This window comes from Nicotiana tabacum, chromosome 8, assembly GCF_000715075.1.
Source record: "Nicotiana tabacum cultivar K326 chromosome 8, ASM71507v2, whole genome shotgun sequence".
Taxonomy (NCBI): Eukaryota; Viridiplantae; Streptophyta; class Magnoliopsida; order Solanales; family Solanaceae; genus Nicotiana; species Nicotiana tabacum.
In genome coordinates, this window is record NC_134087.1 from 79,916,049 (window position 1) to 79,929,269 (window position 13,221).

Consider the following 13,221-nt stretch of genomic DNA (forward strand, 5'->3'; position numbering starts at 1 on the left):
TCCATCAGTATCTGATGATACCCAGCATAGCAATCCACAAAATATCCGATCTCACGTCCGGCACAATTGTCGATCAAGATATGGATGTTGGGTAAAGGAAAGTTGTCTTTAGGGCTTGCCCTATTCAGATTGCGGTAATCGACACACACCCTGATCTTTCCATCTTTCTTTGGTACCGGCACCACATTAGCCAACCAATCAGGATATCGAGTGACACGAATAACCTTTGCTTGCAACTGCTTGGTTACTTCTTCTTTAATCTTCACACTCATATCCGTTTTGAACTTCCTCAATTTTTGCTTGACGGGAGGGCATGCCGGGTCAGTGGGCAATTTATGAACCACTAAATCTGTGCTTAACCCCGGCATGTCATCATATGACCATGCAAAAACATCTTTAAACTCAATAAGTGTTTTGATCAGTTCCTCCCTGATATTTGGTGCAATGTGGATGCTTATTTTAGTTTCTCTGATATCGCCGGCATCCCTTAAATTGATGGCTTCTGTATCATTTAAGTTGGGTTTGTATTTTTCTTCAAACTGGCTCAACTCCCTGTTTATCTCCTCGAATGCTTCATCCTCATCGTATTCCGATTCATTATCATAATCGACCTCTTGCATGGTTAATTCGGAATCAGATTGATCTTTTAGACTAGGTTGAAGATCCGTTGTGCATGCCATGTCATTAGAACCAGTATGAAAAGAACTGTTCAGAAAAAGAAACGAAAGAAACAAAATTAAAATAATAGAAAATAATAAAGAAGAAACTTTTCGTTTTATTTATGGAATAACAAGGTTTCACACTGTATTTGATATAATAAAAAGAAATCTGGATTGGAATAATCCAGAAAACAGAAAAGGAAAATCAGAATCAACTACCAAGACTCCCTCCAAGTAGGAAGAGGAGTGGCCATCCAATTGTTGACATTGACCTTGGGGCCCACAAACTGTATGTCTGCCTTACTGGAACCCTCTCCAGCTTCTATCATGTTGACGTCGGCAAACACTCTTCCGAAGCTTTCATTCAAATCTCCGTTTGGCCCCATCAGAGGCCCAAGAACTTCCGGGGCTGGCAACTTTCTGCATCCTGCTTTGACAAAAGATTTGGACAGGCGTGGGACTGGTTTAGGAAGGACCCAAACTCTTTTCTTCAATTTGCGGGCTCGCTTCACATCCGCTGCGGTAGGCTTGAATCCTAACCCAAAAGTTTCCAGGTTCTTGGGCAAAGAAACTGGCTGAATCATTCCCTGCAAATCAACCCCCAGACCTTTCCCTAGTACAAACCCATTATTCAACATTTCTGCTACTATCATGAAGGCTGTAGTTGTGATTCTGGGAAGTGGAAGGCCCTCACCCTCAGGAATTTTGTCTACCGAGACTGCATCAAAAACCTGATAAACCCACGGGCCCTTATCATCATCTGTTTCTATGAAGGGCACAATAGCATCACTGATGGCATGTGTGCCATCATCCCCGTGTATCACAATCTCTTGTCTATCCCATTCAAATTTGACCACTTGATGCAGTGTAGAAGGTACTGCCTTAGCTGCATGGATCCATGGTCGCCCCAACAAAAGATTGTACGACACTGCCACATCTATTACTTGAAATTCCATGGTGAACTCGACTGGACCAATGGTTAGTTCCAGTACGATATCACCTACTGTGTTAATGCCGCCCCCATCAAAACCTCGGACACAGACACTGTTTTGGTGGATCCTGTCATCAGCAACCTTTAGCTTGTTGAGAGTGGCCAAAGGACAGATATTGACATTTGACCCGTTATCAATTAATGCTTGAGTGACCACCGATTCTTCGCATTTTACCGTCAGATAGAGGGCTTTGTTGTGTTCAGTACCCTCTACCGGTAACTCATCGTCAGAGAATGTCACTCGGTTTCCTTCAAAGATCTTGTGCGCTACCTTCTCCAAATGGTTCACTGAGAGTTTGCCCGGGACATAGGCCTCATTCAGAATCTTCATTAAGGCCTGACAGTGATCTTTTGAATGGATTAACAAGGATAGCAGCGAAATCTGGGTTGGGGTCTTTCTCAATTGCTCTATAATTGAGTAGTCTTGCGCCTTCATCTTCTTCAAAAATTCCTTTGCTTCTTCCTCTATTACAGGTTTCTTTATTGTTTCAGGATTGACCCTTCTCAACTCTGCGGGAGCAAACACCTTCCCGATCGAGTTAACCCTTGTGCCTCGCATACGTCTTCTACAACCTCCTTCCCCTTATGCGTCACCGTCACTTGACTATAGCTTCACGGCACAGCCTTCTCACCTGTTATCGGCAACTGTATGACCGGCTTGATAACAACTGGTCCCACATGGACCCCTTTTACTACCAACCTGGGTTTGTTTGCTACTCCCTGCAACACTGTTCTGACTGACTCTGGCCTCTTCACAGTAATAGATGGCCCTTTCCCTGCTATCACAAAGGGCTTGTCATATACCTTTCCCGACTATACCACTGCCTTTCCACTGGTTGACTCTTCATTAGTACTGGCGCGAATCATCATTACCGTTTGTGAGGGTGTTTTTGGTTTCCCTCCCTCGTGCACTAATTCAATCATGTGGGCTTCATGGTGCACCGGTAATGGATTTTCATTGATGTTGGGGGCCCCTGGTGCCTGAACCTCGATCCTATTTGTGTCAATAAGTTCTTGTATGTCAGTCTTTAACTTCCAACATTTCTCAGTATCGTGCCCCGAAGCACCCGAACAATATTCGCAGCTCACTGAATGGTCCAGATTTCTGGGAAGGGGATTTGGCAATTTGGTTTCAACAGGACTTAGTAGGCCTATCTGCTTTAACTTGTGAAACAGAGTAGTATAGGTTTCTCCCAACGGAGTGAATGTTCTTGGCTTCTGCATCCTTTCGTTTCTGAAAGCCTGATTTCCGCGGAAGTTTGGCCCTGAAGGATTCCTGTAGGCCCTCGGTGGTGGATATGTGCTTTGTGGAGGTAGATATGTATGTTGGTGAGTCGGTACACGCCATTGCGGACGAGCCGGAGGCTGGGTATAAGTTTGGGCGTGATGTATGCAAAAATGTTGTTCTTATGGTGGGTAGTAGAGTTGTGGAGAGTTGTATGGATTGTGTGGGTAGTTTAGACGATGGGGTTTGGGTTGGTAATGAGGGGAAGGGCCTTTAGATCTGGACCAATTGCCCGCCTCTACTGTTGTGACCTCCTCTCTTCTTTTCTTTCCAAGCGCACCTCCCGTGCCGCTCTGAATGGCCTGAGTTGTTGCCTTAATTGCCGAGTAACTCAGGATCTTATTGGACTTAAGTCCCTCTTCTATCATACTTCCCATTTTCACCACTTCATTGAAGGATTTGCCAACTGACGTCACCAAGTGACCGAAGTAAGTCGGCTCTAGAGTTTGTAGAAAGTAATCTACCATTTCTCCTTCTCTCATTGGAGGATCAACTCCGACTGCCTGTTCTCTCCATCGGAACCCAAATTCCCTGAATCTTTCTCCGGATTTTTTCTCAAGCTTTAGCAATGTGAGACGGTCTGGGACTATCTCAAGGTTGTATTGGAAGTGTCCTGCGAAAGCCTGTGCCAAGTCATCCCAAGTGTACCACCTGCTCGGATCTTGTCTTGTATACCACTCTAATGCCGACCCGCTCAAACTCTGGCCAAAGTAAGCTATCAATAGCTCATCTTTGCCCCCTGCTCCCCTCATTTTGCTACAAAAACCCCGTAGATGTGCCATAGGATCGCCATGCCCTTCGTATAAATCGAACTTGGGCATCTTGAACCCTGCTGGTAATTGAACGTCAGGGAAAGGGCATAGATCCTTGTAAGCCACGCTGACCTGGTTGCCTAACCCGTGTATGTTCCTGAAGGACTGCTCCAGGCTTTTAAATTTCCGCATTACCTCGTCCTGCTCTGGGCTCTTAGCCGGCTTTTCAATCTCTGCCGGGACCTCAAAGTGGGGATTATAGGTATGTGGCTCGGGTGCTTTGAATGTGAGTTCAGGGGAGTAATATTGTGTGTCGTGAGCCTGAAACGGCGGCTCACTGGATGATCTGTGCAATGGGGCTAGGGGAGGTGCCACAAAGACGGGAACATTTGGTGGAGGAGGGTTTTGAGTGGGTAGTGGAGCTTGGGGATCATAAGCCTCTCTTCCCTGATAGTAGTGATGGCTTGGGAAACTTGTTGAAGGACCGGGAGAGGGATATTCTGACGTGTGTCCTGGTTGGAGAGTAGGAGTAATAGGTAGTTCCTGCCCTTTTTGGGCTCTAGCCAAGGCTATATGCATTTCATTCATTCCCAGCCTCATTTTTTCCATTTTTTCCATGGCTTCCTTCAGCATCTGATTTGCCGTTTTTTCCGACTCAACACTATTGTCTGATCCAGTCATGCTTTCTGGTATAGGACCTTTCGACCTTGTTTGATAATGGTACGGTGCCAGTACGCTCTAACAACTTTTAATTTTGATTGGAAAAACAACAAACTTGTCAGTGTTAGAGTCTTAACAGATATTGTAATTGCACGTTGGGGGGGATGCAATGCTCTTAGGCAGTTAATCATTTCTAACATGCTTTTGCTCTGACCGCATGCATCATCCCGGCTTATTTTGTTCTGACAGATACATATTATATATTTATTTTTTTATTTTTTTCATAACTACGGTCGAATCCTATAGAGATTGCCTACGTATCGTGACCCCGCACGAATCAGACCAAGCGTAGTTCGTGCCATAAAAATAAAGACTCAAATTTAACTTTTATTATTCAAATATGCTATTACAAGCCATCATAAAAAAAAATACAAACTCCATACTTTTTCCTTTTAAGAACGTTTGAAGATAACACAAAGGTAGATAACAGACTCAAACAAGTGCAGGATTGAGCTAGGGATACATTAAAGCTTTGAATTTTGGTGCCCGCGAGGCATCGTTCGGCCTTTCCGCGGGCTTTGGTGCCAGTCCTCTTTGCAAGATTTTTAGTTCCTCCATGATCTGGTGGACATAACCCATGACTGAGGCATAAAGAATATCACGGGGCATCTCTTCACATGTTAGGCACTTTGTGGTGATATAGCGCCCTATCTCATTGATCCTACCCCTGATTCTATCCCTCTTTATGCACAGCTATTCTATCTGTTGATTCTTTAGTCCCAATATTCGAGTATTGTCAATGAGCTGATCTTGGAACATCTCCATTTGTTCTTCCATCTGGGCTATTGACTCATAGCAGCGTTCTCTGTCTATTCTAGCATCCCGGGTTTGTTTAAGGACTCGATTATTGAGAATGGAGTTTATTTCTCTCAATGTTGCGACACTCATTTCGTAGTCCCTTTTTACTTGCCATAGGTGCTCTCTTCGCGCTGCTGTAACTTTTGCCCACCTGACCCACATTCTTGCCATACAAGCCTCGGGTCTCTCCAAATCCTCTCGGCTTTTGTTGACCTGACTCCTCAACTCTGCTATCAACCTTTCACTGGACCGAATTTTCTGTTGGTCGCCGGCATTTTTCTGTTTTGGCGGATTCAAACTCTCAGGGCCTTGTTCTCTTGAATCAACTTGCTTTTATCTCCTGTATCAGCATCAATTTGCAAGCTGCTTTGGTATTTTAGCCCCTCAATTTGCTGTTTTAACTTGCCAATCTCAACCCGATATTCCTTCTCTTTTGCTAGCCAACCCCATTGTGCTCGCGATGATTCTACAAAGTCTTGGACGTGAGCTCTCTTAGCTGGTCTCTGGTGCTCAAGCTCTCTTCTGTACCATGTGAGGTATTTTGGCGATACTTCGCCTTTGGCCCGGTCTTGTACACGAGTATCTACTTTCAGGGTTTGACATTCATTCCAGATTCTCCAAACGACTGCTTCAGGGAACTGCCCACCAAGCCCGATTTCGATTACCTGGCCACTGAGATCCTCTTCCTTTGGGACTATTTGTATCGCCCTAACTGTCTCAACACTCTGTATGGTGCATAAGGCTGGATACTTTGGAGGCCCATCAACAACAAATGAGATTCGGTGGCTGACATGTGTATGATTTCATCTATGGGTAGCCACCCAAATGCCCATTCTATCTGGTTTGCTGAGACTGAACGCAACAAAGTGACCCACTCGGCGACCCCTTCTAGCAGGCTAAACCCATTGACCCTTGTGGAAAACTCTTCTATACAAGTCTTTTGTGACGACTCATATTTCAGGAACTGTGGGCGATGACATAGGTGTTCTATCATCCACATTTGCAGTAGTACATTGCAACCCTCAAAGAAACCTCCTCCGATTTTGCAAACAGTGAGAGCGCGGAAGATGTTTGCTATAATCATTGGCGCCAGAGTGCTGTTGTTTTGCTTGAGCAAAGTGCTGACGACCCCCGTGACTTGTATGTTAATTTTTGCGTCTTTTCTAGGGAATATCAGAAGGCCCAGAAAGGCTACCATGAAAGCAATACACCTATATCCTCCCCATTTCAGTTGGTTTTCCCCGCTGCAAATCTTTCCCTCGGGATTGTTGAACCCTCCAAAATGACCGTATCTGTCGTACAAGAATGCAAAACTACAAAAACCTTTAGATAATTCTGGGTTGTGTATAACTCTGCGGATCTTCACGGTGTCTAAAAATTTGTGTATGGTCACGGTCCTTGGTGCAATAAGATACTGCTCTCTCATAGGGACTTTGGGACTCCCGATGTATCCTGCCAGTTCTTCCAGTGTTGGTGTGAGCTCAAAGTCTGAGAAATGAAATACATTGTGTGTTGGGTCCTAGAATGAGATTAACTCCCTTATAATGTCCCCTCTCGGAACAATGTCCAGTAGCCCAACTAATTTTCCTAAGTACATCTTGACTGTATCTCGCCTTGATTCTTCTAAGTCGTTCCACCACATGCGTAAGCCTAAAGGGATATCATTTACAATGGCCTCAGATGAATTCCTACTCGTGCTCATTCTGCACATTTATTAAGGGATTTAGACAAAGCAAAATCTTTATTTGACTTAAAAACTAATTTTTCTATTTTTCCTAATTTTGAGTAAAAGGAAAATTGATTCTTTAAAATACGGCCTTTTGACTCTTCAGGCATGAAGATTTTAAGGTTGTAGAGATTTAACCAGCCGAAAAAAAACAAAGGTGGCTGCTTATGCAAAGTCAGCCTTCCGGCGCCCCTTTAGGGAATGTTCGGCTATTTTTGCAAACATGGCATCGCCTGACTCCTTATTATTTATTTTTTGGCATTTTTGTAGATAAATAAACAAAATAAAAAAAATCATTTTAAAACAAAACTTTTTTTTTTTCATGGTAATACAAACTATTGTTTTTTTTAAATAGGCAATTAATTCTCTACACTGTTACTTCGTCCCCTTTTTCACAATTTTCAATTTTTTCACAATTTCAATATTTCTGATTTTCCAAAGCCGGTCAGCGTGCAAGTCTAAAGCAAATAAATGCATAAAACAAACAGGATGCAGCAGGATGGTCTTTACATTTCAGGTTGCTAGTCCTAGACGGACCCAACCCCTGTGTTGAGTCCCCTAAGTCAGATGCGACGTGATGCAAATAAGAATTTTCCTACTAGGGATCAGGCATGAAGTCATGTTTTACTAAGTTTCAAACTGGGCTTTGTTCTAGACCTGGCTTACCCGAGTGGACAACTCGAGTCGAGGAGGGGGCTACGTACCGGGGACCCGCGGGGTCATCCGACTTTGTAACTTATCCTAGCCTCTTTCTTATTTCAGGTATTGACACTAATAGAATAGGGAGTCTCGACCAGCGAGCTTCTCCCCGGAGGTAAGAAGAGAAGGGTTTCGGCACAGTTTATATACAGTTCACATAATATCAAGGCGGTAAAGGCGATTAATTAGCACATTTAATCCAAAACATGTAATAAAATCAGATAATAAATAAAGCCAAATAATAACAATTATTCTAAGCTCGAACTCTAACCCTGAACTAGTGGTTCTGAGCAGTGCCCAGTAGTCCCCAGCGGAGTCGCCAGAGCTGTCACACCTCCTTTTTACCCGCGCCCGCAAAGGCGTAGAGGAGTTTTTCCAATTAAAGGACAATCGAAACGGGATTATTATTAAAGAATCAGAGTCGCCACTTGGGAGATTTATGGTGTCCCAAGTCACCGATTTTAATCCCGAATCGAGGAAAAGAATGACTCTGTTTAACAGTCCGCGAACCAGAAATCCGAGTAAGGAATTCTGTTAACCCGGGAGAAGGTGTTAGGCATTCCCGAGTTCCGTGGTTCTAGCACGGTCACTCAACTGTCATATCCAGCTTAATTATCTGATTTTTACATGATGAACTTATGTGCAAATTTTAACTTTTAACCGCTTTTATTATTATTATTATTAAAGAGAATTGCAACGTCGTGAAAATCCATCTCGAACTGCGTCACATAAATATATCAGTAGTTTTTGACACATTCCGACTCCGTTGAGATTTGGATTTGGGTCACATAAATGTGCACCCGAGTTTAAGGAGGTAATGTTATTAAAATACGCGCCTAAATAGTCTAACGCGTTATTATTTTGGGGAAGGCCGTGCAATTAGCTAAATGGCCCATCCCGAAGTCTAAGTATTTTTAATATATACACTTATGAGGGCCCCGCAACCCATGCATTTTTATTTGGCGAGGCTCATCTCTAGGGTAGAGACATGCTAATATATATTGACTACATCAGGAAATACTAATGTCATAAAAATAGCAACTTTGGGATGTTTTTGTTTTAGTTCAAAATTCTATGCAATTATAAGTAATCAAAACGAAACAACAGAAAACTAAAGAAAAGAACAAGATCAAGGTATTAATTAATTTATTCAACTATATTTATTTTATATTTTTTGGTAATCATGTCATATTTAGAAGACTAGGACCACGTAATTTATCAACTTGTCAAGTGACATATAAATGGTTTATTTCTAATGGCCTTATCCTTACTTTATATTTTAGTATGAGTAGGGGTTTATTTATGTCACCATCTGAAAAGTTCATATATAGGCAAATAAATAGAAGAAAAAAAAATCACATCAAATTTAATTTGGACTATTACGATGACAGCACGTCAATTGAAATATTCAAATAACCTTGCAATTATAGAGTATAGGAAACCCCATAATAGTCATAAACATCGACAAATAAGATACTCCTATTAGTAGCGCCAAAATCATCCAAATGATGAACAAATAAGCAGTAGTTCATCCTATTTCCCTTTGACCATTTCTTACATCACTGCCACTTCAATGTTCCATTCGAACACCAAATTAATTATGAAATCTGAAAATATAAGAAGAAACAGAGTGAAGAACAGACCTTTTAACCTCGACGAACTCAGAACGACAAACGACGACCTCGACGGATTGAACCTGAAGAACGACGAGATAGCAGCTGAGTTTCCAGGGGTGGTCGTTTGACGATGAAACTGGACGGAAATGGTGTTTGCGAGGCTGTGCGATGGGCTGAAGAAGGAAGCAGTTGTGTTTGGTGTTCGATGGATGACGAAGCAGCTATGATTGTTTGAACGTGAGGGAGGCATCGTACTGGTTTTTCCGGCGACTGGAGGGGTCATTTGGACGTGAGGCTGGAGGCTGTGTGACGACGAATTGGGCGACGAAGCTGGTGGTGGTCGTAAGGGCTGTTTGGTTCGCTGGTGGACTATTTTGCGTCGCTGCCTGGTTGACGGGGAAGGTTGGATGTTAGCTTTGGAGAAGAAGAGAGGTTTTTTCTTTGGGGTTGTTTTCTCTCTTGTGAGGAAGATGACACCCGTTCTTCTTTTCAAAATGTGTCTTCCCGTGTCCAGATGTGTAAGTTCAAGTGCCCCTCAGTGTCTTGTGTGTATAAGTCTTTATAGGAAAATCAAAATGTCGTGTGTAGTGTCTGCGCAAGATCACGGGGGGAGTGGTTTGGGGTAGGTAGAAAGTGGTGAGGGTAGGTAGAAAAGTGGTTGGGTAGTGTAGGTTTTATAGGTAGGGTATTAGGCTAGGTCCGAATTTTGGGCCTAAAAATGGGTCGTTTGAACTCAAATGTTATTCTTTCCCCGCAATCGAGAATAAAAAACACGACCTTATTTAATTAATCCTACGTAAGCAAAATAGCTATTAAAATGAGACTGACAATTAAAAACAAAACTATTTTTGGATTTTTTTTTCAAGATTAATGTGACTACAAAATATTAATGAAGCTATTATATATATATATATATATATATATATATATATATATATATATATATTTAAAAATTTAGGAAAAATACATAAACTAAAATTTATTTATCTTTTTTTTTTTGTAATTTTTTTTTATTTTGTGACGAAATAAAGTAAAAGAGTCAAAATTAGCTGAAATAGCTATATTAGACCTAAACTAAATATTCTACGCTAAAATATAAAAAAAATCTTGGGGAGGGTCAAAAATCACACGTCTACACTTTGGACAAGATCCATGTCCAGGAAAGATCCATCCCTCAATAATACCAACCGCACTCACTGGGGGTGTGTGCAGACTCCGGAGGGGCTCCTTCAGCCCAAGCGCTATCATAAATTAGTATAACCATTGTGGCATGTAGCCCGAACCCATAAATGTCACTTATAATCAGGCTCTTGGCCTCACTAAGTCATCGATCTCTCCAGTCTCACTCACGGGTTCACAATGTCATGAAACTAGCCCGAAAACAATGATATGTTGTATTAATAAATAACAACATAGACTAAGAAATGATATGAAATGAATGAGTATGACTGGGTATGAAATATCAACGAAACAGTAAGACAACAGAAACAAATGACCTACTACGGGTCCTAATAGTACCAACATACAACCTAAACATGATCGCTAGCATGATTGATAGCTCAATTACTTTGTCACATGATGAAAACACAGGTATCAATAAGATAGAACCACTATACAATGCCATGGAACATGCCAGGTCACAATTCTCACGGTGCACGCCCCCACGCCCGTCACTTGGCATGTGCATCACCTCAATACCAATCACATAACATATAATTCGGTGTTTTGAATCCTCAAAACCAAGTTTAGAAGTGTTACTTACCTCAATCTGAGCAAAGCTCTACTCCAACACACCTCTACCTCTCAAATCAGCCTACATCCCAAATCTAGCCACAAGTAGTACAATACAATCAATACGGGCTAAAGGAATCAATTCTACAAGAAATTACGAAGCTATAACTCAAAAATCCGAAATTGGCTCCAAGCCGGCCCCCGAGCCCACGTCTCAAAATCCGACAAAAATCATAAAATTCGAAAGCCCATCCAACCACGAGTCTAACCATACAATTTTTATCAAAACCCAATACCTAATCGTCATCCAAATCCCCCAAATTAACTCTCCAAATTCCTACCCTCAAACCCCTAAATTACACCTAAAAAATACACAAACTAGGTGGGAAAATCAATGATGATTCAAGAATATTGATAAAAAACGAGCACAAGGGACTTACCTCAAGAATCCCTTCGAAAACCCTCTCCGCAATCGCCTTAGACCAAGCTCAAAATGTTTGAAAATGAAGAAAATCGCGAACCCTTGTCTTTTTGCTCGCATCTGCGGTTCCCACTCTGCAGGTGCAATTATACCAGCTGTTGCAAATCTTCAGCAACTCTTCAAACCTCGTTCCGAAAATTATCCGAAATCAACCCGAGGCCCCCGAGACATCAACAAAACATACCAACAAGTCTTAAAACCTCATATGAACTTAGTTGGGCCTTCAAAACACTTCAAATAACATCAAAACACGAATCACACCCCAATTCAAGCCTAATGAACTTTGAAATTTCCAAATTCTACAAACGACGTCGAAACCTATCAAATCACGTCTGATTGACCTCAAATTTTGCACACAAGTCAAAAATGATACTACGAACCTACTCCAACTTTTAGAAATCTAATCCGACCCCGATATCAAAATGTTCACCCCCGGTCAATCTTTCGAAAATTCCCATTTTCGTCATTTCAAGCCTAATTCTACTATGGACCTTAAAATTACAATCCGGACACGCTCCTAAGTCCAAAATCACCAAACAAAGCTAACAGAGCCATCAAAATTCAAATCCGAGGTCATTTACATATAAGTCAACACTCGGCCAACTTTTTCAACTTAAGCTTTCAATTATGAGACTAAGTATCTCAATTCATTTTTAAATACCTCCGGACCCAAACCAACTAACCCTATAAGTCATATAAGAACTATAGACCACAAAAGGATCAGTAAATGGGGGAATGGGGCTACAAATATCGAAATGACTTGTCGGGTCATTACAAATATATCCGCTCAAATAATAGTGGTGATTATATTGGTCCTTTTGATAATTATTGCTGATTATAGGGTATTCGGCATCAGAAAACTCCTCCAAAGACTCAGTTAAATAGTTTAGCAGAGAGGATGAACAAAACTTTAGTTGAGAGGGTTATATGTTTGCTTTCAGATGTTAAGTTGCCAGACTCCTTTTAGGCATAAGCACTTAATATTGCTGCTTATGTTATCAGTTTGTCTCCCGCTGTTGCTTTGGATGGTAATTTACCTGACAGATTTTGCTTTGGTATTGTGCACATTCCTAAGGATAAGAGGTCAAAGCTGGATGGTAAAACTAGGCAATGTATCTTTATTGATTATGATCAAGATGAATTTGGTTGTCGTTTCTATGATCCAGTTGAGAAAAACTTGTTAGAAGCCATGATGTTGTGTTCTTTGAAAACCAGACAATTAAAGATTTTGACAAGGCTAAGAAGGTTGATTCAGAGCACTGAGAGCTCTGACTATTTCACCTGAAGAAAATCTTCAAACTGATGATAATCAAGTTGATAATGAAGGTGGTGATCATGTTCAAAATGACCAGCATGATATTGTTGATGCTCCAGTGCAAGGTGATGTGGTTGTCCAATAACCAACTACTATTGCCTCTCCAGAGAGTTCTCTCAGAAGATCTACTAGAGAGAAAATACCTTCATCTTGTTATCCTCCTACTGAGTATGTACTCTTGACTGATGGGGGAGAACCTAACAGTTTTGAAGAGGCCACGGGCAGTAAAGAAAAAGAAAAGTGGGTTTGATGCTATGGAAGATTAGATGAAATCTTTATATAATAATCATACCTTTGATTTAGTTAAGCTAACTAAAGATAGAAATGCTTTGAAAAATAGGTTGGGTTTCAGGGTGAAACATGACGATGGCAGCCCAATTCCACAGTACAAGGTTAGATTAGTTATTAAGGGCTTTAATTAGAAAAAGGGAGTTGATTTTAATGAGAT

At 41.5% G+C, this 13,221-nt stretch overlaps 1 protein-coding gene across 1 annotated transcript; it reads right to left on the bottom strand.

The window, feature by feature from the left end:
- Nucleotides 1-840: 840 nt before the first annotated feature.
- LOC107819715 (uncharacterized) lies at nucleotides 841-10,010 on the bottom strand. The gene is made up of 2 exons (XM_075219444.1): nucleotides 9,274-10,010; nucleotides 841-6,908 (listed from the first exon to the last, which is right to left on the bottom strand). The coding sequence occupies exon 2, from the start codon at nucleotides 2,207-2,209 to the stop codon at nucleotides 875-877; it is 1,335 nt and encodes a 444-aa protein (XP_075075545.1). The 5' UTR covers nucleotides 2,210-6,908; nucleotides 9,274-10,010; the 3' UTR covers nucleotides 841-874.
- Nucleotides 10,011-13,221: the final 3,211 nt, after the last annotated feature.